Source organism: Podarcis liolepis (genome assembly GCF_965112155.1).
Source record: "Podarcis liolepis genome assembly, chromosome: 10".
In the NCBI taxonomy this organism is placed as follows: Eukaryota; Metazoa; Chordata; class Lepidosauria; order Squamata; family Lacertidae; genus Podarcis; species Podarcis liolepis.
The window spans coordinates 67,435,953-67,460,612 of NC_139562.1; the positions used below are offsets into that span (position 1 = coordinate 67,435,953).

Consider the following 24,660-nt stretch of genomic DNA (forward strand, 5'->3'; position numbering starts at 1 on the left):
GGGCTGTGCTGAGGAGGAGGCAGTGTTCAAATGAAAGAACGCGCTGCAAAAGAATAGAATTGAAATACAGCCAGAGACAACAGTGAACAGATCTCAGCTACATGGGAAAATTCATTTCTGATCTTGTACACGGGAAACAGAAGATGAGAACAAAATCTATCCACTGAGCAACCTCAAGAGAAAGTTCTTGAGATCTTTAAAAAGATCTAGCTCAGGGATTGGGGAGCCAGCTGCCCTCCTAATAGTCTTTGGTTCCCAACTGCTCTGTGGTACTGGAAGTTACAGTCCAACAGGAAGTAGAAGGCAAAGGATGAGGCTCCTTGTTCTAGGTTCTCAGCTTTTTCTCTCTTTTTAGTGTTTCAGTTCTCATGTTGGGGAGGGATAGGCTTCCCTAACTTTCATCCTTAAAATATGTCAAAGCCCAAACCTTGAAGACACACAGCCTGTAGGGACCTGGTTCCTCCATCCAAGGACACGGGTGGCACTGTGGTCTAAACCACTGAGCCTCTTGGGTTTGCCAATCGGAAGGTTGGTGGTTCAAATCCCCACAACAGAGTGAGCTCCCGTTGCTCTGTCCCAGCTTCTGCCAACCTAGCAGTTCAAAAGCATACCAGTGCAAGTAGATAAATAGGTACCACTGCGGTGGGAAGATAAATAGTGTTTCCGTGAACTCTGGTTTCTGTCACGGTGTTCTGAAGCAGTTTAGTCATGCTGGCCACATGACCTGGAAAGCTGTCTGTGGACAAACGCCGGCTGCCTTGGCCTGAAAGCGAGATGAGCACCGCAACCCCGTAGTCGCCTTTGACTGGACTTAACCGTCCAGGGTTCCTTTACCTTTACCTTTTTGCCTATCCAAGGGCTGTAAGAAGAATGCTTTCTTTGTTCATGCCTCCTTATTCTAAGATTCAGTAACTTTAAAAAGTTCATTAGTCAATGTAGCCGAGTGTTGTCTACACCAGGGCAGCCCGACTATTCATGCCAAGGGGGTTGCAAGAGAGCTTTGACACGGAACCCGCATCTTGTCATGTGTGGGGTGGCCTGAGACCCTGGCAGGGTCCCAGAGTCCATCAAAAAAGGCCCAAAGACTGCTTGTTGGACTGTCCTAGTCTATCTGGACTGGTAGTGTTTATCCAGGTTTATCCTGCAAGGAAGATTTTGTCACTGAGCCACTTCTCTTCCCTGGAGCCTTTAAAAGCCAGAGTTTTTACTTTTTATTTTCATATTGATCATGATCATAACGATGCAATTTAGCAAAACAAAATTAGCACAGAAAAGCACATTCAAAAGTGTTTTAAAGTGACGATATGCCAGGAGTAATTTTCATAGTTTTCCTTGAAAGCATAAAAAAAATAAATGCAGAGCAGACCCCAGAGTTGTGGGCTGGAGACCTAATATTTTGCAGTGCTCGTCTGGTTACTTTTCCACTCCAAATTGAGGCTGAAAGTGTTTTGGCTAATGTTAGAATTTTTGGAAGACTGGATCGAAACCATCATGTTAAAGAGAGCTCCTTCTTGCTTTCAAAACTTATTTTAAAACATACCAGTTGTTGAAGCCTGTTTTGTTGACTTATTCTCTTTACTGACTTTTGTCTCTTCTAGGGAGTACACCCAGTCACTGACCATGGATAAAAAGAGGAAGATCTTGATACTTGGATCTGGCTATGTCTCGGGGCCTGTGATAGAATACCTCACGAGAGACCCCAACATTGAAATAACAGCAGGTTTGTAAATAAGACCGTAGCATTAGAAGCACAAAGGAGTTGAGAGTGTTGCCTTTGTATAAGTAAAAAATTCCTGTTTAAAGTCCTAACATACCTGATACTCAGATCAGTGCTCCTTATTTTTCATTACAAAGTACAGCCATTGGGTGAGATCTAGCATTGTAGCTCCATACACTTTTCGCTCACATGAGGCCATAATAATAATAATAATAATAATAATAATAATAATAATAATAATAATAATAATATAATATATTTATACTCTGCCCATCTGGCTGGTTTTCCCCAGCCACTCTGGGCAGCTCCCAACAGAATATTAAAAACACAATAAAACATCAAACATTACAAACTTCCCTAAACAGGGCTGCCTTCAGATGTCTTCTAAAAGTCAGATAGTTGTTTATTTCCTTGACATCTGATGGGAGGGATTTCCACAGGGCGGGCACCACCACCGAGAAGGCCCTTGGCTTACATACAATTAATATATCCACATAGTAGAACATCGCAACATAAATTGTATAAAACAATTAACAAATCATCAGTAAAACAGCCACCTTCTGTAAAATACTCTTAACAAAACAAAAAAATGGCTAAAAAGGCCAACCCCAGGAAAAGTCACATTATAAAATTTGCAAAGCATTACAGCTCTCCTAATCCACAAAACAAGATTAACAGCATTAACAAACCAACAGCCAAAATAAAACCAAGCACTGTTGAATTCACACACAAACTCTCCCCATGCCTATGACTCGTAGCCTTCCACTCAGTTCATCGAAAGGCAAATACACATCATGCCCATGGAAGCAACTCCATTTTGAAGGCTTCTAGGGCTCTGAGGGCTGGGATTTCTGCTCATGTGGGGAGAGTTACACTGATGGAAAGGGCCTTTCTAAGTTCACAGGTTTCCTTGAGTACAAAGGCTCCTTCTGTTCACAGAGTGACTGCATTGGCTCATTTTTTATGTCACGGTAAACTGTAGTAAATATGCATGTCACAGTAAACTGTAGTAAATTTGCATGCCACAGTAAACCGTAGTAAATGGCTTACTGTGAATGCGCTTCTCTAGGCTCCTTTGCTCCCCTCCATTAGCACATGGAAGAAACAAACCACAGACTGTTTTCTACATATTGTGGTTTGTTGAGGGTGAAATAAACCCTGACTCAGATATAACGCTCAGCCAGGTATTGTGGTTTGTTTCTCCACAGTAGGAAGAGAGGCTCAAAGGAGTTCGACTGACTCATATATGCTTTACTGTGATGTGTACCTATTGTATCATATCTATTAGGAGCTATGTCTTAAGGAAGGTGGTCAAAGCAGAAAGGCAAGCAGGTGTCTCGAAGGAGATGGGTGTGGACTTTGTTTCATCTTCTGTGTGTCTTGAAGCCTGAATGTATACATACATTAGATACTTGCCCGTGAGGGAAACAAACAGTGCAATATCTTTGGCAAATCCAGATTTTCAACATCTTACATGGAATGGTTATCTGCTTCTGAGCCTTATTATTGGAAGACATTGTTTTCCCTTCTATTTCTGTAGGTTATTTTATGAACTTTCCCAGATCCTATATTAACATTATTTTTCAGAAACAGATCTGAAACTCAGGCTATTAAAATAAATAAATTTGAGCATTTCAGGCACGATTCTATCATGTTCTCGGCAGTCACGAGTGCTATAAATTTAGTTTGTTTGAACAAGACCTCTAGTTAGCAAGCTGTACCAAAGGCTGGCCTGCCTCTGTTGGTGGAGACTTTTGTAGGAGTGAGTGGCTTAGAGCTTCTAAGACCTAGCCATCTTTTAGTCTTTCATTCGTTGATCTTCTTGATTTCTTTCCCCCACTAACAGTTTCTTCGTTGAGCCTTTATCCTAGAACAGGTACTGCTTTGCCTGCATGGATTAGCTTAGTTTTAGTTGGGTCTTGCAAAGTTCTGGAATGGATTTACCAAAACTGAGCGGGTGACTTTGGGTCGGTCACAGCCTCTTAACCTACCTCGCAGGGTCATTGTAGGGATTAACCAGGGGGGGTGGGGAACCATGTATTCCTTGAAGACAAAGGTGGGATGTAAATGCAAAGAAATAGGCTTAAGAATAGGCTTAAGACAGGACGCGGGTGGCGCTGTGGGTTAAACCACAGAGCCTAGAACTTGCCAATCAGAAGGTCGGCGGTTCAAATCCCCGCAATGGGGTGAGCTCCCGTTGCTCGGTCCCTGCTCCTGCCAACCTAGCAGTTCGAAAGCATGTCAAAGTGCAAGTAGATAAATAGGTACCGCTCTGGCGGAAAGGTAAACAGCGTTTCCGTGCGCTGCTCTGGTTCGCCAGAAGCGGCTTAGTCATGCTGGCCACATGACCCGGAAGCTGTATGCTGGCTCTCTTGGCCAATAAAGTGAGATGAGCGCCGCAACCCCAGAGTCGGTCACAACTGGACCTTTACCTTTACCTTTACCAGGCTTAAGAAAGCTGAAGGCCCAGCCGGATGGAGATGTTAGCCTGGCATCCAGAAATCTCCATGTGGTCGCAATTGGACTTGTGGCAATTGCAAAATGCGTCTGATCCCTTGGGAATTTCTAACACTGGGCGAAAGGGAGGGGTCCTGGGAATGTGGAGTCCCAAAGGCTCCCTTGGCAGCTGGACAGAGGAGGGGGTGGACAAGGGGGTTCATTCTTCCTGGTGGCAATCTGTCACAATTTTATAGAGAAAAGGGGAATCTACCAGTAAAGAAAATCCACCCCCATCCAAAAAAAACAACAACAACCCATGACACACCCTTTAAAACAAGGATGAGCAGCAACCCATGCTATCCAGGGCCCAGTTAATTTCTCTGAAAGCTTCTAAATTTAAACCAGGCACCCCCCCCCCCCCATTTTATACAGAATTGGTCCTGCCGAGGTTGCATGACACTACATGACTGAGTTGTCTAAAACTTGCTGAGAGGCTATGAGTGAATGCTTATTTAATGGGAGCTCAAGAGGAGGAAGTCTTGTCTACCGCTTTCAGCCAATGTTCTTGCTTTACGACAGCATCTGTCATGAAGAAACAACTTGAGCAGCTGGCTAAGAAATACAGCAATGTTGTTCCTGTCGTTGTGGATGTCACCGAAGACGAGAAGAGATTAGAGGCCATGGTGAAGAAGCACAACCTTGTTATCAGGTCAGTGTGTTCTGGTGATCGCGTAGATCAGGGGTCAGCAAACATTTTCAGCAGGGGCCGGTCCACTGTTCCTCAGACCTTGTGGGGGGGGCAGACTATATTTTGGAAAAAACAATGAACGAATTCTTATGCCCCACAAATAACCCCAAAGAATGTGTTATATAAAATAACACATTCTGCTCATGTAAAAACACCAGGCAGGCCCCACAAGTAACCCAGAGATGCATTTTAAATAAAAGGGCACATTCTACTCATGTAAAAACACGCTGATTCCTGGACTGTCCGCAGGCCGGATTTAGAAGGCGATTGGGCCAGATCCGGCCCCCTGTTTGCCTACCCATGGTGTAGGTGCTTCGGCGATTCCCCATAGTGTGGGTACAATGGGCCAGGTTAGCTCTTGACAATTTTACCTGGTAGTGATGGTACTGAACTTCAGGCTAGAAGATGTGGAAAAGCCCAAAATGCAACTACCGGGAGTTCATGTGTTAATGCTTTTAAGAGATGCACTGAAGTGTGTATTTGTGAGAGAGGTCCATTCTTTCAACTGCATGCTTGACAAGGATACTGCAGAATTGACTGTGGCTCCCTCATTCATGGGTGACCCTTTCATTTTAGCATCATTATAAAAACCAGGACTTAAATATTTTTCATGGAATTGCCTTCCCCATACTGTGCTACACATACATTGTCCCTTGATGCAGGAATGGTTCTCTTGTTGGTAACATGCCTCTTGAGAGCCAGTGTGGTGTAGTGGTTAAGAGCGGTGGACTCGTAATCTGGTGAACCGGGTTCGCTTCCCCCCCCCTCCACCTGCAGCTGCTGGGTGACCTTGGGCTAGTCACACTTCTCTGAAGTCTCTCAGCCCCACTCACCACAGAGTGTGTGTTGTGGGGGAGGAAGGGAAAGGAGAATTTTAGCTGCTTTGAGACTCCTTTGGGTAGTGATAAAGCGGGATATCAAATCCAAACTTTTCTCTTCTTCTTTGAGAGTCAAGGACAGGGCAGATCAACCTAAGTTCACATTTGTCTTTTTAGCTTGCTGCCTTACGCATTCCACCCTGTGGTTGCTAAGAAGTGCATTGACAACAAGGTGAATATGGTTACTGCCAGTTACCTGACACCTGCTATGAAAGAGCTGCAGGAAAGGTAAGTCTTTCTTATGTTCTCCCTGCTAAAGGGAGAAAGCAACCCTGTATCAGGAATTTTTAAATGTCTTAACGTTTTACAATTTTTCATGTGCTGTAAGCCACTCAGAGTGGCTGGGAAAACCCAGCCAGATCTTTCATGCACATCTCTTGACTCGATGCTGGAACATGCGTTGCGAAAATAGTGTTACTGTGGCAAGTACCACTGCTTGCACATGGAACCACTTTCAGCAACCATTAGGGCTTCCTTTTTACAGTCCACTGGTGGCTCAGAACTCATTATATAGATAACAGGTGGCACCTGTACAAATATAAAAATGCTTTAAAAAAAAGTTTTGAAAAATACATTGAATTTGGCATAGCTCACTGTCTCCATCTAGCGTCACATTTGTATATTTCACTTTACAACACATTTGAAACGTTTTATTGCCAGCTGTGTAGACGACTCCACAGAGTCTTTAGCGAAGGCAGCTAGTTTAAACTTTACTGATGCAAATGAAAGACGCAGTCATGTTTTCTAAGTTCTGTTCAAGTCTGCAGATCAATGGGAGAAGGGCGTACCGTTCCTCCTTGTTCTCCTTGTAAAAAGGGGGTGAACAGATTCAGTTGTCTGGATGTGGGTCCCCTATTTTTATATTGTTTGTGAACCGTTGAGCTTGGTTTGTGTTTCGGTGCCTCCCAAGGGTCCCAATTGAAGCGGGACATCCCAGATTGACAGAGCGATGCGGTGCCTCAATTTCCCCATTGGAAATCTTGGGATTTGTTCTTTTGGTCTGTAAAGATGCCCCGTTACGGAATTCTTGTTTTGAAATGATACGCCCTCTTATTTCAGTGTTGAAGCGGCTGGCATTACAGTTATCAGCGAAATGGGCCTGGATCCTGGGCTTGATCATATGCTGGCGATGGAGTGTATTGATAAAGCGAAAGAAGTGGGGGCTACGGTAAGCTCAATAAGTAATCAATCTGTTCAGAGGTCTTCCCCTCCGCACCGCTCCTATTTTATAATACCTCCTTTGTTGTGGGTTTATCAGCTGTCACCCGCTGGGCTTAGAACATCCCACTCCTTCCAGCCCTTCCCAGCTCCAAATCTAAAATTTTGTATTTTCTTCCTTTTTCACTTACACATCAGCTACTGCCTCACACAGAGACAGGGTGGTAGAATAGAAGTGAAGTCCAGGCCATTTCCTTTGAATTCCTTTAAATATAGAATTCCATTTAAAAAATAAATTTAATTAAATGGTTTTTCAGATTAAAACTTTACAGTCACATATCCAACATACAACATGGAAACAAGATTCCGAAGAATCTCCTGGACTTCCTTTCCTCCCCTTATGGGTCCTATTGTTACCGTATTTTTCGCCCTATAGGACGCACTTTTTCCCCTCCAAAAATGAAGGGGAAATGTGTGTGCGTCCTATGGGGCGAATGCAGGCTTTCTCTGAAGCCTGGAGAGCAAGAGGGGTCGGTGCGCACCGACCCCTCTTGCTCTCCAGGCTTCAGGAGAGCCCCAGCGCCAGCCCCACAAGGTCGGGGGACAGCTGGGGGACGCAGCGCGTCTCCCCGCTGTCCCCGGACCTGATCTGAAGGCGGGCGGCAGGGAGAAGAGCGCTTCTCCTCGCTGCCTGCCCCACAAGCTTCAGGGACATTTCCTCCTGCATCTTTTATAATAACCTCTCCATTGTGTCCAAAATTCACCATTAAACTACAAGCGTTATTCCAATCCTACTAACGATTTTAACTGGTTACAATGGTTTTTAAGATAAACTATAACTTTTCTCCATTCTTTATTAAAATTTTGTTCTTCCTGTTTCTGATTCTTCTGGTCATTTTAGCCATTTTGGCATAATCCATCAGCTTGATCGGCCATTCTTCTCTGGGAGGGTCTTTATCTTCTTTCCATCTCTGGGCCAATAAATATGGAATTTCATACAGGAACATGATTGCACACAGGGGATTCAGCTGATATAAGTCAAGATTAAGGGTGCAATCCTATAGGCCAGAGGTGGGGAACCTGAGGGCCGTGTTCCCTTCTGTGCAGCCTTTTGAGGACCGCTTGCCAGGTGGGTGGAGCAAGCCCGCCCCCATGAGTTCTGCAAGGCTTACTTCTTGGGACATGAGTCCCATGTTCTAGGTACATTAGTTCAGGGGAAAGTTGACTCTGCTCCCCTCCCCATAGCTGTGTTGGGTCTGTGGGGGATGAGCATCTGGCTGCTTCTAGACTAGGAGGCAACTGGGATGTTGGAGAACTGTTATGGCCATGGGGTGGACTTGTATCCATCTTTGGCCTGCTCTGGTAACTAGCGTGTTGTCATCTGTTTTGCTGTGTTGCAAATATATTGTAAGCTGCCTCAAGTAGGTCATTTTGTAAACAAAGTATGGATACTGCTAAATGAAGACGTGGGTATGGAATTGCAGCCTCAGCAATGCAGAATAAAGCTGTGCCGAATGAACCTGGAGCTTTTGGACGGATATAGTTTAATTGGAGACGACTCCTTTTCTTCATCTGCAGGTGGTGTCTTACACTTCCTTCTGTGGTGGCCTGCCCGCTCCGGAACATTCTGGCAACCCCTTGAGATATAAATTCAGCTGGAGTCCACAGGGCGTCCTGCTCAACACCGTTCAACCTGCCACGTATTTAAAAAATGGAGAGGTGAAGTTGTCTTCATATACCTGTTAAAATGCAAAGCTGGGAAATCACTAAGTATAATTCTAATAATAATAATAATTAATGAGTTATTTTCCTGTCTTTTCTCCTTGACTGAGTGTACCGTGCTTAGAAATAAGGCACAGAGTGCCTCTGACTGCAGTCGTAGCCTTGGGATTTGTTTTTTTTGTGTGTGTGTTGGAATCATTCTCACAGTCCTGCCACACACAAAAACACAATCCTGTTTCCTCCCAAACTTTCAATTTAGCAACCTAATCTTTCTGTAAAATACTTTTTCATTAAACAATTGGGAGTCGAAGTCTTTACCAATCTACTGTTAGCCCCCCAGAGATCTGTTAGTAGATCCTAGGCTACTTTCTGCCCACCCTGTTTTAGGCTACATACCCTCCAACATTTCTCCAATGAAAATAGGGACGTCCCATTCCTTAACGATAATTTTACTATTTATACCCCACACATCTGACTGGGTTGCCCCAGCCACTCTGGTCAGCTTCCAACATATATAAAAACATTAAAAAAGAAGACTTCCCCATGCAGGATTGCCTTCAGACGGCTCAGGGGGGGTCAGATAACTCCATACCCTCCAACATTTCTCCAATGAAAATAGGGACATCCTAAGGAAAAGTGGGACATTCCACGATCGAATCAGAAACCGGGATGGCTTCTGTAAATCAGGGATGTCCCTGGAGAATAGGAACACTTGGAATGTCTGAGACTATAATTCTGAGTGCCCGGTTACCTCAGGCCAAGTGAGCAAGAGATTGTTGTGGCTTGAATCCTTGCCCATGCATCTATTCTGCTCCCGGTGTAGTGATCTGGTTCAACCAGTTCTACTGGAGTTCAAAATGTGCAGAAGCACCTCAGGGTTCATGTTCTTGTATTTTATTTTTATGAGTACGATTAGTAGAAGAGTGCCTGTCTCTTATTTTCTTGTTTTCTATGACAACTCCATGTAGATGCTCTCATTTAAAATGCATTTCTGCATTTATGTCTCACCCTACTGAAGTCTTCTGTGGTTATCAAATTAAAATGACCAATAACATCAATATCCTTAGAATCGGGGTCATTGTTTGTGAGGTTCTATAGCCATGGACACTGATTATTTCCCAGGTTTACTCATCCCAAGCATAAACTTTGCTGTCAGATGGGATTGTTCTAGGTTACAGTCTGAAGTAGTCCAATCAGATGACTTTAAGATCGCTTCTGAAATTTTACGAGATGCCATTGGTGTCTAAATAGCTCTGCGCATAAATATCTCTGTGTCTCCAATGCCTTAACATGAGTTTGCAGAGTTGTAATATGAGAGATGTGTTTATTGGCTGCTTGAGCCAGGCAAGGTTCAAGAGCTGGAGCCTATGCATACTCTGAATCCACTTAAATGTCATAATCTTAACACAATTTATTCCTGTGACTTTCAGTGATGTTGTAATTCTATGTGACACTTGCATTTTTGAATGTTTAGGACCAAAGTTTATAATCATTCCGGTTTAAGACAGCCCAGAACTGAGCAATTTTTATTGCGAAGAACTGGTTTGCTAAACTGAATGTTACGCTGTTACTCTTATAAGCTAAATAGTCTTGAATGGATTCTTGTTGAGAGCCTGAAGGGTATGTTTGCATAGGTAGTTATACTGAGAGGTGTAGAGGGAGAACAGGAAGTTGAGGATGGGTTTGGGATCCTCCTGCATAGAAATGAAAGGAATCCACAGTCTTCCGTCTCACGGGAGACGGACATTTCTAAATAGGGACTTGGTGCGTGTGAGGACTCCTGTTATAAAACATAGTACTGACTATTGTTTTTCACAATCCTTAGATTATTAATATTCCAGCCGGAGGAGCTTTGCTTGATTCTGTTACTGTCATGGATTTTTTCCCAGGATTAAATTTGGAAGGTTTTCCAAACAGGGACAGTACAAAATATGCCAAACCCTATGGCATTCAGTCAGCTCACACTCTCTTAAGAGGAACATTACGATACAAGGTAAGTACGTTTGGTACCGTGAAGGTCATGGGGAATTCCAGGTGAACGTATGTTAAGGTTTTTATCCGTTAAGAGAAAATTCAGCTGGAGTGGGAGGGGACGGTTCTGTAAATGGCTGATCTGCCAAGCTTAGCTTATGGCTGTGCTTATGTAATAAAATATTGTAGAAATGCGAGGGTGTGGAGAGCATCCATTTTACTTTGTGCAAGTTTTGGATAAAGATTGTCCTGTGTGCCCTTAACTGTGATCTCATCTGTAGTTTTATAAATCATTTAACACGGTTCTTTTTTTCTAAAAAAACCCACACGTTTAGGGGTACTCTCATTTTGACTCAAGAAAACCATCATTTTATCGTTCAAATAGGGAAAAATAAATACAGTAAATGGACAAAAGTACAAAGATTCACAAAATGCTTAGGGGTATGCGTACCCCTGTGTCCCACCCACCCCCAGAAAAAAAGCACTGATTTAATGTGTCAAGACAAATGGAAGTTGTTAATATTGCAGTTGTTATATAAGGGATTGTTATCTTCACTGGAATATAATTGAAATTAATAAGATTTTGGAACGCAGAAATAAAGTAAATCATCAAACCATCAATGCTAGCACGCAGGGGGCCACCTAAATTATATCATTTGGTATTTGAATGATTGGTATTAATAATTGTATTATAATTTGGCATTGTTATAATGAGGCTATTATTGGATTATTGTAATTGAAAACTAATAAAAATTATTATTAAAAAAACTGATCAGCCGTAGCTCACCCTTTGCATGTACAAGGTATTGGGTTCGATGGAAATAATCTTTATGCTGTAAAAATGTTCTGTGAGATATTTATGTGAGATCTTGGGAGAATAATTGCTAGTTGGGGGATGAAATATTGAGTTAGATCAAGGTTAGCTAATCTGTGACCCTCTGCTGTTGGGCTATAACTCCCATCATCCAGACAGGGGTGGACTTTGTTCTATCAAAATTCAATAGTGCCCTGTGGCAAGGCTAAAATTTGTCTTCCATTCTGCTCAATTCACTGTGTCACAGTTACAGCGCCCCCTAGGCTGGGAACCCAGTGCAGCGGAACTGGTCGTTGTGCCCTAATTTTCATTTTCATTTCACCTTTAATTTGTATACTGCCTTTCTATTTTACTATACACAAGGCAGTTTGCAGCAACAAAATATACAACCAGGAACTCGCACCTTGTAATATAACCTGATCCCATACAGAAAGTCACAATAAAACATAACTTTAAAATGGAACGACTTCTATCAAATAAAGTAATATTCAATAATTATTAGACTATAATAGTGCACAATAAAATTAACTCTCGAAACATCGGCAAACAATAATGAAACACGAATACACTCTTAACCGTTACAATGAATAATTACAAAACTATGATCAATAAAAATAACTGCAAGTCACAGTGCATAACATACCAAAATGCATGCAGAACTATCCACCTCTGTTCCCTGATCATTGGTCATGCTGTAGTTGGAGTCCCAACAAGGGGCACAAGTTCTCCACCTCTGGGTTAGATTGACCTATGGCCTGACAGCACAATTGTATGTATGCTTGTTTATTTTATTTAAATTATTTCAGCATAGCACCCTATCCAATTTCAGGGTGGCTTACAAGAGCAGGAAAAGCGCAACAAGGCACTTATTGCACAAGAACTGTGTGTGCAAAAGCCGTCTTCAGATTTGTTGCATGTCGTTTGCTGCCTTCTGTCAAAATATCTATGCAGGCATATCGAAGGAAAGCTCAAAGGTTGGAATGGGAGGGAAACCATGTTGGTAGATTTCTGGTGTCGCATATGAGTTTGGCATGTTGATCCCTGTGTTCTGTGGCAGTTTCTAAACCCCCCCCCCCCCGTTCTTCCAGGGTTATTCTAAAGCTATTGGAGGCTTTGTGAAACTAGGACTGATAAATTCAGAGCCATGTCCTATGCTCAGTGCAACAGCAGCTTCTATAAGCTGGGTGAGTGTTCCTTTCATGGTCCAAGAGAAGGCTGCAGCTGAGGCATGTGTGAAATGGATTCACTTTGTATTTTGCCATCTACACCTATAATTATTTTGAAATCCAGTGTTCACACAACAGTGGGCTATCCCATTCCTGACAACAAAGCTCTGTTTGCACAGCCAACGGCTGTACCTTCTGCCCTTCTCATAAAGGTAAAGGTAAAGGGACCCCTGACCATTAGGTCCAGTTGTGACCGACTCTGGGCCGCGACGCTCATCTCGCTTTATTGGCCTGGGGAGCTGGCGTACAGCTTCCGGGTCATGTGGCCAGCATGACTAAGCCGCTTCTGGCGAACCAGAACAGAGCACGGAAACGCCATTTACCTTCCTGCTGGAGCAGTACCCATTTATCTACTTGCACTTTGATGTGCTTTCAAACTGCTAGGTTGGCAGGAGCTGGGACCGAGCAACAGGAGCTCACGCCATCACGGGGATTCGAAACACCGACCTTCTGATCGGCAAGTCCTGGGCTTTGTGGTTTAGCCCACAGCGCCACCCACATCCACCCGTCTCATAGCCCACCCCTTTTCACATTTCTACTTTGAATGTGGACCGTTTCTACTGTCGCATGAAAAAGCTGGTGTTCATCACCTGCGGTTTTCTTTAGGTGCAAATGCTTGTACTTTCAGTGTTCTGACTATCGGATGGTGATCTGTTATTATTGTTTTATATATATATATACCCAGAAAGAACTTATGTGCAAGCTACTTGGACTTAAGCAGTCTGCCACATACGATGATCTCCGAAATGCCGTCTACAATAAATTGAATGAGGATGAAAGGCAGCTGGATGCAGTTGAATGGTAGGAGATTTCGGGATTGACCTTTCCCCACATTTTTTCCCCTTTAAAGTGCCTCTCTAGCAAGACCAGCCCACTCATGAGATAAGGTGAGGCAGAATGGATCCACAGGGGCAGCAGATCCCAATGTAGATCTTCATTCCCCCACTTCTTTCTGATGTAGATCTTTACTCACTTCCTCCTTCCCTGGCAGGGAGGCGAGCGCCATTTTGTGGTTGGCCTCAGGTGCCCAAATGACTTGGGCCAGACCTGCTTTCTATCATCCAGGCATATGAGACTAGTTAAAATGGCTAAGAGTAGCCTGCCAATTCCCAGAGAGCCAGTGTGGTGTAGCGGTTAAGAGCAGTAGACTCGTAATCTGGTGAACCAGGTTCGCGTCTCCGCTCCTCCACATGCAGCTGCTGGGTGACCTTGGGCCAGTCACACTTCTCTGAAGTCTCTCAGCCCCACTCACCCCACAGAGCGTTTGTTGTGGGGGAGGAAGGGAAAGGAGAATGTTAGCTGCTTTGAGACTCCTTCAGGTAGTGATAAAGCGGGATATCAAATCCAAACTCTTTTTCTTCTTCCCATTTCTTAAAAGCATGTTTCAAAGTGAAACATTTGGTGTGAAACTGCAATGTTCAGCAGCTCAATTTGCATGTAGGCCACTGTCTTGATGATGTTGTTATGTGATACTGTTCTTCATTTGCATGCTTCATTTTGGCTGTAAGGCCACAAATGCATAACGATAGAATAAGATTATAAAACAAGCGAATCCAATAAAGGAGTAACGGCCATCAAAATAATTACTGTGACATAATCGGGTGTACTTAACCTTCTCGGCTCTCTGCATATATCTTGATAGAACGTAAGTAAAGACTGAAAAGGAAAATGCAAGCTGATTGCAGAAGTTTGGTTATGCATGGCAACGCTGGAGGTCTATCCCCAGGGCATGGCACTGTAATAAGGATGCCAATTAAGATGTGAGGAGGATTGTTGCATCTGCTTTGCTTTCTCCTGACACACCGGTTGCCTGACCCAAATTATGATGTGGTGGCATCCCATTCTTCTTGGTTTGCAATCATGGGCTCAAGCCACAGCTCTGTTTTTTAGGGGAAGGTCCTGGGCTTTTTCTGACAAATGGTGCCTTGTCCTTGCTCTTTCAGGTTGGGGTTACTTGGAGATGAGCCCGTTCCAATAGCAGAAACAATAGTCGGCGCACTAGCGAAACACATGGAGGCCAAGTTGTCCTATGGTATGTGAAACACTCTCTGCTCATGCTGGTTTTGACCTATAAAGCCTTAAATGGCTCAGGACTGCAATACAGTGGTGCCTCGCAAGACGAAAAAAATCCGTTCCACGAGTCTCTTCGTCTAGCGGTTTTTTCGTCTTGCGAAGCAACCCTATTAGCGGTTTAGTGGCTTAGCGCTATTAGCAGTTTAGCGGCTAGTAAAGGCTTAGCGGCTATTAAAGGCTTAGCGGATTAGCGGCTAAAAGGCTATTAGCGGCTTAGCGGCTTAGAAAAGGGGGGGGCAAAAAAAAATCGGAACACTCGCAAAGCAAGCCCATAAGGAAAATCGTCTTGCGAAACAGCTCAAAAACGGAAAACCCTTTCGTCTAGCGGGTTTTCCGTCTTGCGAGGCATTCATCTTGCGGGGCACCACTGTACTCCGAGGACTGCCTCTCCCCATATGAATTTACCCGAAGCCTGAGATCACTTTCTGAGGCCCTTCTACATGTGCCTCCTCCTTGAGAGGTTCAGAGGGTGGCAATATGAGAACAAGCCTTCTCCGCAGTGGCTCCCCGTCTGTGGAATGCTCTCCCTGGGGAGGTTCGCCTGGTGCCTTCATTATACACCTTTTTTAACCGGGTCTTTGGTTGATTGACATCTGATGCCCTTTTAAATGTGCTTGTGGAAGGGGGAGGGTTGTTGGGTTTGTTTCTATTCCTATTTTTATTATGTCGTCTGTGTTGTTTATATTGCAATTTTATGTGAATTCCCCTGAGATCTACAGGGGTACAAATCTAACAAATTATGATGATAAATAATATTATATATACTAATATTATTATATAATCTCAATCCAGCTATATTTTTGAATTGATCTCTCCACCTTGTGTGTGAAGCTAAACAAATTATGTTGCTGCCCCCTCCCAATTGCTAAGGGCTGCCCTCAACCACTTTAGCATGTCTAGGCCAGAATACTAAAACGAGCAACTTCATTTTATTCCTTCAATCAAGGCTATTTAGCTCCCCAACCCGATCCCATTTATTTTTATATTTTATTTCTGGTTGGACACATTCTGCAACGTTCTACATTTGGGAGGCAGAAAGATGAATTTCCTTCACAATCAAAAGCAGAGCTAAGGAGAACAGGGATGGTATCTTTCACACACTGAGTTTTTCTTGGGTTTCGTGCAATTCACTGTTAAAGCTACAGCTTGTTCATCTTTTCTGACAACAGAAAAGCAACATATTTCTGTCTTTCCCTTAGGTCCCGGAGAGCGCGATATGATAGTCATGAGGAATGAAATAGGAATCAAACATCCGTCCGGTCATTTGGAAGACAAATATGTCAATCTTGTGGTGTACGGAGACGATAAAGGATATTCCGCAATGGCTAAAACTGTAGGGTACCCGACTGCTATTGCAGCAAAGATGGTTCTCGATGGTACGTACGGGTCTTTCTAAGTTGTGTGGTACACCTGGGATGTGTGGTTCTTTTAAGTAGTCTTCGAATGTGCAAGTATTGTTTTAGGCAATGGGTACTGAAATAATTCTTAAAAGGCTGTATCGTTATTATTAATATCCCTATTAATAAACACTTGTGGGGCTTTTTTGTATGTGTGTTTGTACATGACAACACTCACCAGTATGGAATACTGGCACCTCGGTTTTTTTGCTCCCCATGGCAGCCATTTTGTGCTAGCAAAATTGAGATAGATAAGACTTCCAGCAGTTTTTTATCTCCCCACCACCACCACCAAAGAAAACACCCCACTGCTCATTTGTAAGTGTGAATTATAAGTCTTAAGCTCATCACAGTGATTCTGTGGTCATGCGGTTCATTGTTGTCTTCACATTCGCCACAGTTTTGTGTGCTAAGATCCTTATCACCCATGTGAGCCATCATGTCACATACGTGGGGCAATTTCAGGGTTCCAGCACCCAGCAGGACCCAATGTTGTTATGCGTCCTGGAAGCCCCAGACCCCTTGGCACTCTGTAGAGAAGTGTGTTTGTGTTTGTTATTATTGATTTTAGCATTCATACTGTTTTCGTAAGGTGTTTGGGGCCATTTATATGAGGAAAGTGGTTAATTGCAATAATGAATAATATAAAGTGCAGGTAGACTCTGCCATCTGGAACTCCTTGTAGCTTTGCTCAGAGTATTGCTGCCAGCCAAAGAGGAGGGACCTCACAAGATTTTGTGCAGGGTCCCCTCAGCCTGCAGCTTTAAACTGTAAGTGTAAGAGGAACTGGTTTGTTTTAAGAATTGGTAGTGCTCTAGTGCCCAGTTCCTCCCAACTGAACCCTTTCAGAAGCTGCTGGAGTACATCTCCAGTTATCCCTGTCTCTTGGACATGCTGACTGGGGCTGATATGAGTTGGATTCCAACAACTTTTGAAGCACCCCACGTTGGGGAAGCCTGCTATAAGCGCACGTAATTTCGCTGTTCCACTGTGAGCAGAGTGCCAGGGCTTTATTTCGGTGAGGCTACAATCCTTGTCACCCCACTTAAATTGAATTAAATAGGACATACTTCTAAGAAAACATGGTTAGGATTGCACTGTAAAGTTTTAAAATAATTGCCGTACAAGTTGCTTTTTTTCTCTATATCTCCTTTAAAGAAGAGTTAATTAAATACAAGAGGTCTGGCGGGTGGCAACACAGGAATGGCCTTTTTTGGCTTGGCTCCCCCATTTGTCGAATGCCATCCTCAAGGCGGCTTGCTGGGCACCTTCATTACATAGCTTTAGGCGCCAGGCGAAAATGTTTCTCTTCAATCAAGCGTACGGCTGATTAACATACCCTGGCCTTTTAAATGTATCTGTGGAAGGAGGTTATTGGTTTGTTTTGCTTCTGCTTTTATTTCATTATGTATTTTGAAGTTTTAGGTTGCGAATCGTCCTGTGATCTTCAGATGACGGGGTGGTATACAAATTTAATTAATGATAACAGTGACATTTTTCTCTTTATGTTCCAGGAGAAATTGACACCAAAGGCATGGTCATCCCATTAACCAAGAATATTTATGGACCAATACTCGAACGTGTTCGAGCTGAAGGAATTACCTACAGTACCCAGAGCGTTATCAAACAATAAAGGAGACGTATTTTCTACCCTCCTTTTTTCCAGCCCGTAGTTTTGCACGCACATTTTGAAGCCTAAAAATTGTTGTCCGTAGGCACTATTCCCCTGAAAGTCTTCCCTGTCCAGAGCCCATTGAAATGAATAGCAGCTACACAACAGCAGAACTGTTCTCTTGTGTGCAGTGCCAGTCTGCTTTAGTGAAACTTCGACAAGAGAAATTCCGGGTGAGTTGTGCTGTATGCCTTTTTTTACAGACTGGGATCCAACCCACTCTTGACCTGGAAGCAAATCCCATGTAATTCAGTTTGGCTTACTTCTGAGCAGGTTGCCCTGCAAGGATGATTTGTAAAGCTTTCAGGTGGAGAACAGGCGTCCAGTCATAGCAGAGGAGCACAGGACTCTTCAAACGATGCCAAAATGTTTTTATTCATGTCCTAAATGCTGCAACATTGCTGAATGTAGTGAGTTCAAGACTTCATTTTTAAACGGAACAATGACCCCGAATATGTGACAAGAAGAAAATTGTAATATTTCTTGCTTTCCCCATTCTATTCATCATATGTGTAGTTGGCCTAAGGTCCTGATACATACTATGAAGAGCTTCTGTTTAAAGTCCAGGAGGTGTTTCCCCCCACAAAATAGCAGTCATTTTATGGTGTCATCGGCCTTCTCAGAATGCATATGGGGCAGCCCTCCCACAAATATGCACCTCAAGTTCCTACTTGCCTGATGGCCATGGAGCCAGATGTGTGTTGGAACCGCATGCCTCTGTACCCTACATGGATCCCATCGTGAGGTTTGCAGAGGCCATAGCTCAGCCCTGGCACCTCCTTGTAAAAGGATCTTTGGCAGAAAGAAGAAGAAAGGCCTGTGCCTAGGACTGAAGACCTATTCCAGGCAGAAGATAAAGGGTCACATAGACCAATGGTCTGAAAATCCTTTCATGGCAGACATAGCCATGGGAGTTTCTCTCTCTCTCTCTCTCTTGTCCTCATCAGGCGTTCCACTTAGGTTAAAGTAAATGTGGGGGGCAGGAGGAGAATAACTTCTGCGGCCTCCTAACTTCGTTGGGTACTAAAATTTGAGGCACCTTCACAAATTTGCTTTAGACCGTCAGTTTCCACAAACTGGAAGGTGACAACTATAACAATCGCGAGGATGGAGCTATTGTCTTCATTCGCCCCACCTAGGTGTTTACTTTAACCTGATCGTGATACCTGAAGGGGGCTTATATCATCATATCAAAAGTGGAAACTCATTTTAATTTGTACTATAGTGCTTAGAAAATCACATCAAGAGTATTTTTGTATGTATTGGGGGGAAACCATGATTGTTTAAAACACTTTAGTAACATATTTGATGTGAGAGCTTGGAAAATGGCATTCTCTGTATCCTACGTCAAACATAGTTTTTCACATGTGCCAAATTTTGTATTGTTTGAAACCATGCTTCAATCTCCTGGTTAATATCCAAAGCGGACCTGAGCTATGGAAAGACAGTGTATTGCAGCTTGTATGCTTGCTACAGGCTTTTCGTTTCTCTACTATATGTTCTGTGAAACTATTACGTTGTGCCTCTAACATCTATATTTGCTTGTGAGGTACAGCAATATTTTAGATGCAGTTTTTTGTGCTGTGTGCACTGTCCTTTTGAGAGAAACGCCTAAGTGTTCTTGTTCTGCAGTTGCCTTTCCAATCAACCTCACCCAAAACAATAAATAGGACATTTCGGCATACTGGGCTTGTTAACTATGACCATTTCTCTGCCTTATATCACTCATATCTGGTAGTTTTAAATGGAGACGTTCCAGATACAGTCAGGCATCCAATGTCTTTGCCGCAATAAATGAATAAAAGGTCATTTTCTTCCTGGAAAAAATAAGGTCAGAGAGAGCCCATCTGCTTTGGTATGTTTTCATTGTAAGCACCGGGGATACATCGAATGCATCACATGACCTGGTTATCATATGGAATTTGGCTTCTGAAACTCAGTGGTTGTCTTTTGCATGTAATGCTAAACTTATGGGTTATGGGTTAGCACATGAGCCACAGCGAGTCTTGGGTTTGCATGCTCCATTCTCTTCCTGCAATGCAGTCCTGAAGGAGAGTTTGGAAACTTTCATTTCTGATGCAGACTTAGACTATATCTGCAGCTTTCCATGTTGCCCAGACCTAGATTGACCGCTTAGTCTGAACCATGCTTAGTCAAGCTATAGTTCTTGAAGCGGCCGTATTTTCACCAGCTGTGATTAAGATAAAACACAGTTCAGGGTTCAGATGTAAAAACTAAAGTGTAGGTTGGGGGAGCGTGGGAGCCCAAGACTCCTTATGGCTTGTCTTCATTATTGCAGTTCGCTGTTGCATGTGAACCATGCCATCGTTTCATTTTCAAGTTGGAATTAACTTGCTAAAAAAGATTTTCGTTCTGTTTGCCTCCGGTATTCTGGATTTGTCAGACATCTCAAGAGTGAATTGCCAAAAAATAATTGTCACCTCTGGCACGATCTCTTTAGTAACGAGTTGAAAATGTAGATGGATCTCTAGTTTTGTTATAAAACTCCTGTTTCTTTTGGACAAAATGAACCGAGAAAATGAACTATAAACTGAAATAACCGATGTCGAAAACATGTAGTTGTCACGGAGAAGAAGCCGTAGGAAAGTGGTAGAGTGAAAATGATTTACTAGGAGAACAATGAAACTTTCATTTCAATTCTGACCTATACATGTTCTGTGTTCGAATCAGGGGGCTGCCAGCCTAGAAGCCTCTTGCCACATGTTTGAATGAAGGGCAAGCTATGCCTCACAATCCTCTAACTTCCTTACGGTAAAGAAAGGTCTGTTCGAGAGCAATCAAGAAGGTATTAACTTAAGTCATCTTACCTGTGTTCTTACAGAATATGTCCGCGTACAGGAATGTGCTGCAAGAAACGTGAGGAAGAAATAAGTTCAACGGGTTTTAGTGCTCACCCAGCCCCCATGCTGTGGTGGAGTTTGTATACCAGACCAGTTCGGCTGCTGGCTGAATTCAGCCCTCTTAAATAGCTTGGAGGGTTGACTAAGCGGAAGATGGCTTCTTTGCTCTGTGAAACACCACATTTCCAGTGCCAACCCTGATGAAGGGAACACACAAACTCCCTCCTGGCTGGGTGTCCTTTTCAGTCTTCTTGCCATAGTCTGGTTTACTACCTTTGGGGCTCTCACTTTCTCCCTCAATGTAGGGCACAGAAAGCCACACCCCCCCCCTTGGCATGGAAGCATCCCTTCTGTTTTTTTGTTTTATTTTTTAGTAATTGGGCAGCTTTTCAGTTCTAATAGGCTGTTTATGACTTTTATTTTAGAATTAAAAACCCAATGCATTTCCTCTTCCCACCGCTCATCCAACTCCCCCAGGCAAGAAGTTTATTTTCATGGAAACTCTCCTTTTATATGACTTAATACTTTCAGTTTGCAGGTCTGGAAAGGGACAAGTAAAATCGCATCACTTAGAGCCCGGATCACGGAAAAAGTTTGTGTCTGCATTTCTTTTCAGTATACTTTTTGGGATCCTTTTCTTACCAAGGGCAAAGTGTATTTTTATGTGCTGTATTGGGTTTGGGTAAATCCCGTGCTGCTTCTGCAAATGCCATTCTCAATTAAAATCTTTTGACTTTCATTTATGCTTGCCTCCTTTCACGTGGATCAAAGCTGTGTGAGTGTAAGATACATTTCATCTTCAGATGCTATAGTGGGTGGTGGTGGCATAACACAAAGTTAGTCGCCCCTGACAATCGGTTTATCATGGGTAGTTAGCCAAGTTCTGCTCTTCCGATTGTGGCGATCACACAACATTAATTTCACTCACACTGATGCTGCTGCTGTCTATCAGAGTGCTTCTCGGGACCAAGAAAAGTTTACGAGGTGGTAACACCAAACTCATTTCACAGAAATCTCTTCAAAAGTTGCACCATAGCTTTCTAGAAGAGCGAGAGCAGGGGTAGGCAACCTAAGGCCCGGGAGGCGCATGCGGCCCAATCGCCTTCTAAATCCAGCCCGCGGACGGTCCGGGAATCAGCGTGTTTTTACATGAGTAGAATGTGTCCTTTTATTTAAAATACATCTCTGGGTTATTTGTGGGGCATAGGAATTTTTTCTTTTTTTCAAAATATAGTCTGGCCCACCACATGGTCTGAGGGATGGTGGGTCGGCCCATGGCAGAAAAAGGTTGCTGACCCCTGGGCTAGAGACTTACTATTTCAAAGAAATGAAATCTCATAATCTTTGACACCTGCCCAGGGCACCAGTAAGCCTTTGTGGGTGCCATGGGTTGGCAACCCTGGCCTTACATGCTGTTGGTGTGTGAATCTTGTCAGTTTTATGTTTGCTGATTGTTTTGAGCTGTGAACGTTAAGGTTAGTGAGGTAGTGGAATATCTTTCTGGGAGGTTTTTTTTAAAGCTGCTTGGGTAAATGAAATTGTTTTATTATAGAAAAGCACACGTGTGTGTGTGAAAATGTGAGTCTCCTTTCAATGGCTAGATTTGTTATTCTGCTAGTAGGTTCTATGTAACCTCCAGGAATCACAGCCGTGAATACTGATGGTTCATAGGTTATCTGGAGGCATTTGGCTGACCTTGTGGGAAGCAAATTTAGGTGGATCTGGCCAGAATCTTCTTATATTCTTTACCTCAAACCTGTGCCAAGAAAAGCACCTATTAAGTTGCCCATCACATTTTGATGGGGTGGAATCGACACACATATCAAAAACCCTGTGAAAATGCTTTTTTAAAAAACGTTTTGAAAAATACGCTGAATTTTGCATAGCTCAGTCTCACCATCTAGTGTCACATTTGTATATTGCACTTTACAACACATGTAAAACGTTTTATTTGCAGTTCTGTAGCTGAGCCCAGGATGCCTGTCGTGTGACGAGCTGTAGTACGAAACAAGAATCAATGTAAGAAAACAGACAACATTTTGTCAAACGGTTAAATGGCAACAATTTCAAAACAAACTCATCAAAGTTAAAAGTGGCATTTCAAAATGTTGGTAGTGACCTCATGTTGATTTTCCTAGATGACTGTGCTTTTGAAATGTGTTAGGCAAATACGATCCCATGCAGGTTTACTTAGATTAGAAGCGAGTACCACTAAGTTCTGCAGACTTTACTCCCAAATAAGTGTGGGATTGCAACCTGGATAAATCTTTTCCTGGCACCCGTATCAAGTTCACTTCCTGGTTTTCCATTTTTGTTGTTGTTACTTCGATGCTGACCTGTCCTGTGTAACTAGGTAGCTATTGTCAAGTTTGCATTTTTTGTAGTCTGAGAAAGGCAAACAAAAGTTAAATAGGCATTGCTAGTTAAATGTCTTGGGAGACTTGCAATAAGTGAAACAGCATATTTTCTACACTTGACCCAGTTTACCGAAGTAGGCTCTGTTTCTTTTGAGTCTGCAGCATGGATTACAATAAAAATTAATTAGAATATGTCATTTTTGTCTGAGACTGTTTGCTAGCTCAATTTAGGAACAGAGGCACATTTATTAAAATGAATAATCCAGGACAAGTTGAAGATTATGAAAGATTTCTTATTCCTTTTTGCTCCAGATCAAAACCCAATGTGTTGCTAAAGAGATTATTCCAAGGACTTATGTTTAAATAACTAGTCAGCATGCTAAAATGATGAATGTGATTACAGATGTTGATGGAAGGAAACATTGCAAGCAGCAGACAATTCCTTGCTTTGTTTTATTTATTTACTTACTTAAAATAACACCCCTTCAACGAAGTTTTGCATAAAGGTGGCTATCTTAGTGTAACATTCTAATGGGGGGCATTTGCGCCATAGTAAGTGATTTTAGGATTGCAACTTCAGTTCACAACCAGGTTGATTTTCCTGGGTCAAATAAGTGGTGCACAAGATCATTATATCCTCATTGATTATCTGAATTGCTCTGTGCCCTAGGATTATGGGGTGGGAGAGAAAATAGAAGGAAAGAGGATTAGGAAATGGGGTTATAGAAGCAGCCATAAGATCAAAATTAACCCTGTGGCACTTACATCCCCAGAGATATTATGAAGAAGAATTATTGGGGCTGCTTATGCTCAGTGCTTGTTTTGGAACAAATAAGGGGGCAGGATGAACTGTCCCAGTGAAAATTGTTTTGCCTTTTAAGGCCATGCATCTGGAACATAAAAGCCACCTTCTCCTCCGGTGTGTACTTTAAATGCAAATTTGGATTTACTTTCTTTTTGAAGGCAGCTCATTGTCTTCTCCGGTAGCTGCTCAAACTAGAGCAGGGGTAGGCCACCCAAAGCCCGCGGGCAGGATACGGCCCAATCGCCTTCTCAATCTGGCCCACGGACGGTCTGGGAATCAGCGTGTTTTTACATGAGTAGAATGTGTCCTTTTATTTAAAATGCATCTCTGGGTTGTTTGTGGGGCATAGGAGTTTGTTCATATTTCTCCAAAAAAATATAGTCTGGCCCACCACATGGTCTGAGGGACGGTGGACCGGCCTATGGCTGAAAAAGGTTGCTGACCCCTGGACTGGAGTGATCCCTGAGGTAGCAGCAAGCATGCACTTTGTAACAATAAAGAGCGACAGCACTATTTGCCTTTTTTGCAGGTTCAACCTCTGTTGTTTTACTGTACCTCCTGAAAGGTGACTGGAACTGCTAAAGCTGTCAGTGTACGACATCCGTTTAGCAAGCAATCTGAGAATAGTGTGCCATTTAGGAAAAGAGCATACATGGAAAGATCTAGTCTTCCTCTCCTGTTTCTGATCACATGTGCTGATCTATCGGCGGCACATCTCTCTCTAGTTATTAAGAGGTATACAGATGTATCCACACAATGTTCAGAAAATATACTACTGGTGTGTTTTTACTTTCACTTTTCTTTTGCAGTTGGTGACTAGGC

General features: G+C 43.0%; 1 protein-coding gene across 5 annotated transcripts in view; it reads left to right on the forward strand.

Annotated features, from left to right (window-relative positions):
* The window catches only part of AASS (aminoadipate-semialdehyde synthase), a 39,642-nt gene extending 18,227 nt beyond the window's left edge, over positions 1-21,415 (forward strand). For 2 of the 5 annotated variants that reach the window (XM_083463416.1, XM_083463414.1), the window contains 11 exons: positions 1,599-1,724; positions 4,713-4,865; positions 5,900-6,010; positions 6,842-6,950; positions 8,519-8,659; positions 10,488-10,655; positions 12,536-12,631; positions 13,359-13,474; positions 14,617-14,705; positions 15,946-16,122; positions 17,658-21,415. In XM_083463416.1, coding sequence (XP_083319542.1) covers positions 1,599-1,724; positions 4,713-4,865; positions 5,900-6,010; positions 6,842-6,950; positions 8,519-8,659; positions 10,488-10,655; positions 12,536-12,631; positions 13,359-13,474; positions 14,617-14,705; positions 15,946-16,122; positions 17,658-17,776 — 1,405 coding nt within the window. In that variant the 3' untranslated portion in view covers positions 17,777-21,415. Of the gene's footprint in view, positions 1-1,598; positions 1,725-3,563; positions 3,594-4,712; positions 4,866-5,899; positions 6,011-6,841; positions 6,951-8,518; positions 8,660-10,487; positions 10,656-12,535; positions 12,632-13,358; positions 13,475-14,616; positions 14,706-15,945; positions 16,123-17,657 lie in introns of all 5 variants that reach the window. The other 3 variants (XM_083463417.1, XM_083463415.1, XM_083463418.1) reach the window with 2 other exon arrangements.
* The last annotated feature ends 3,245 nt before the right edge of the window (positions 21,416-24,660 follow it).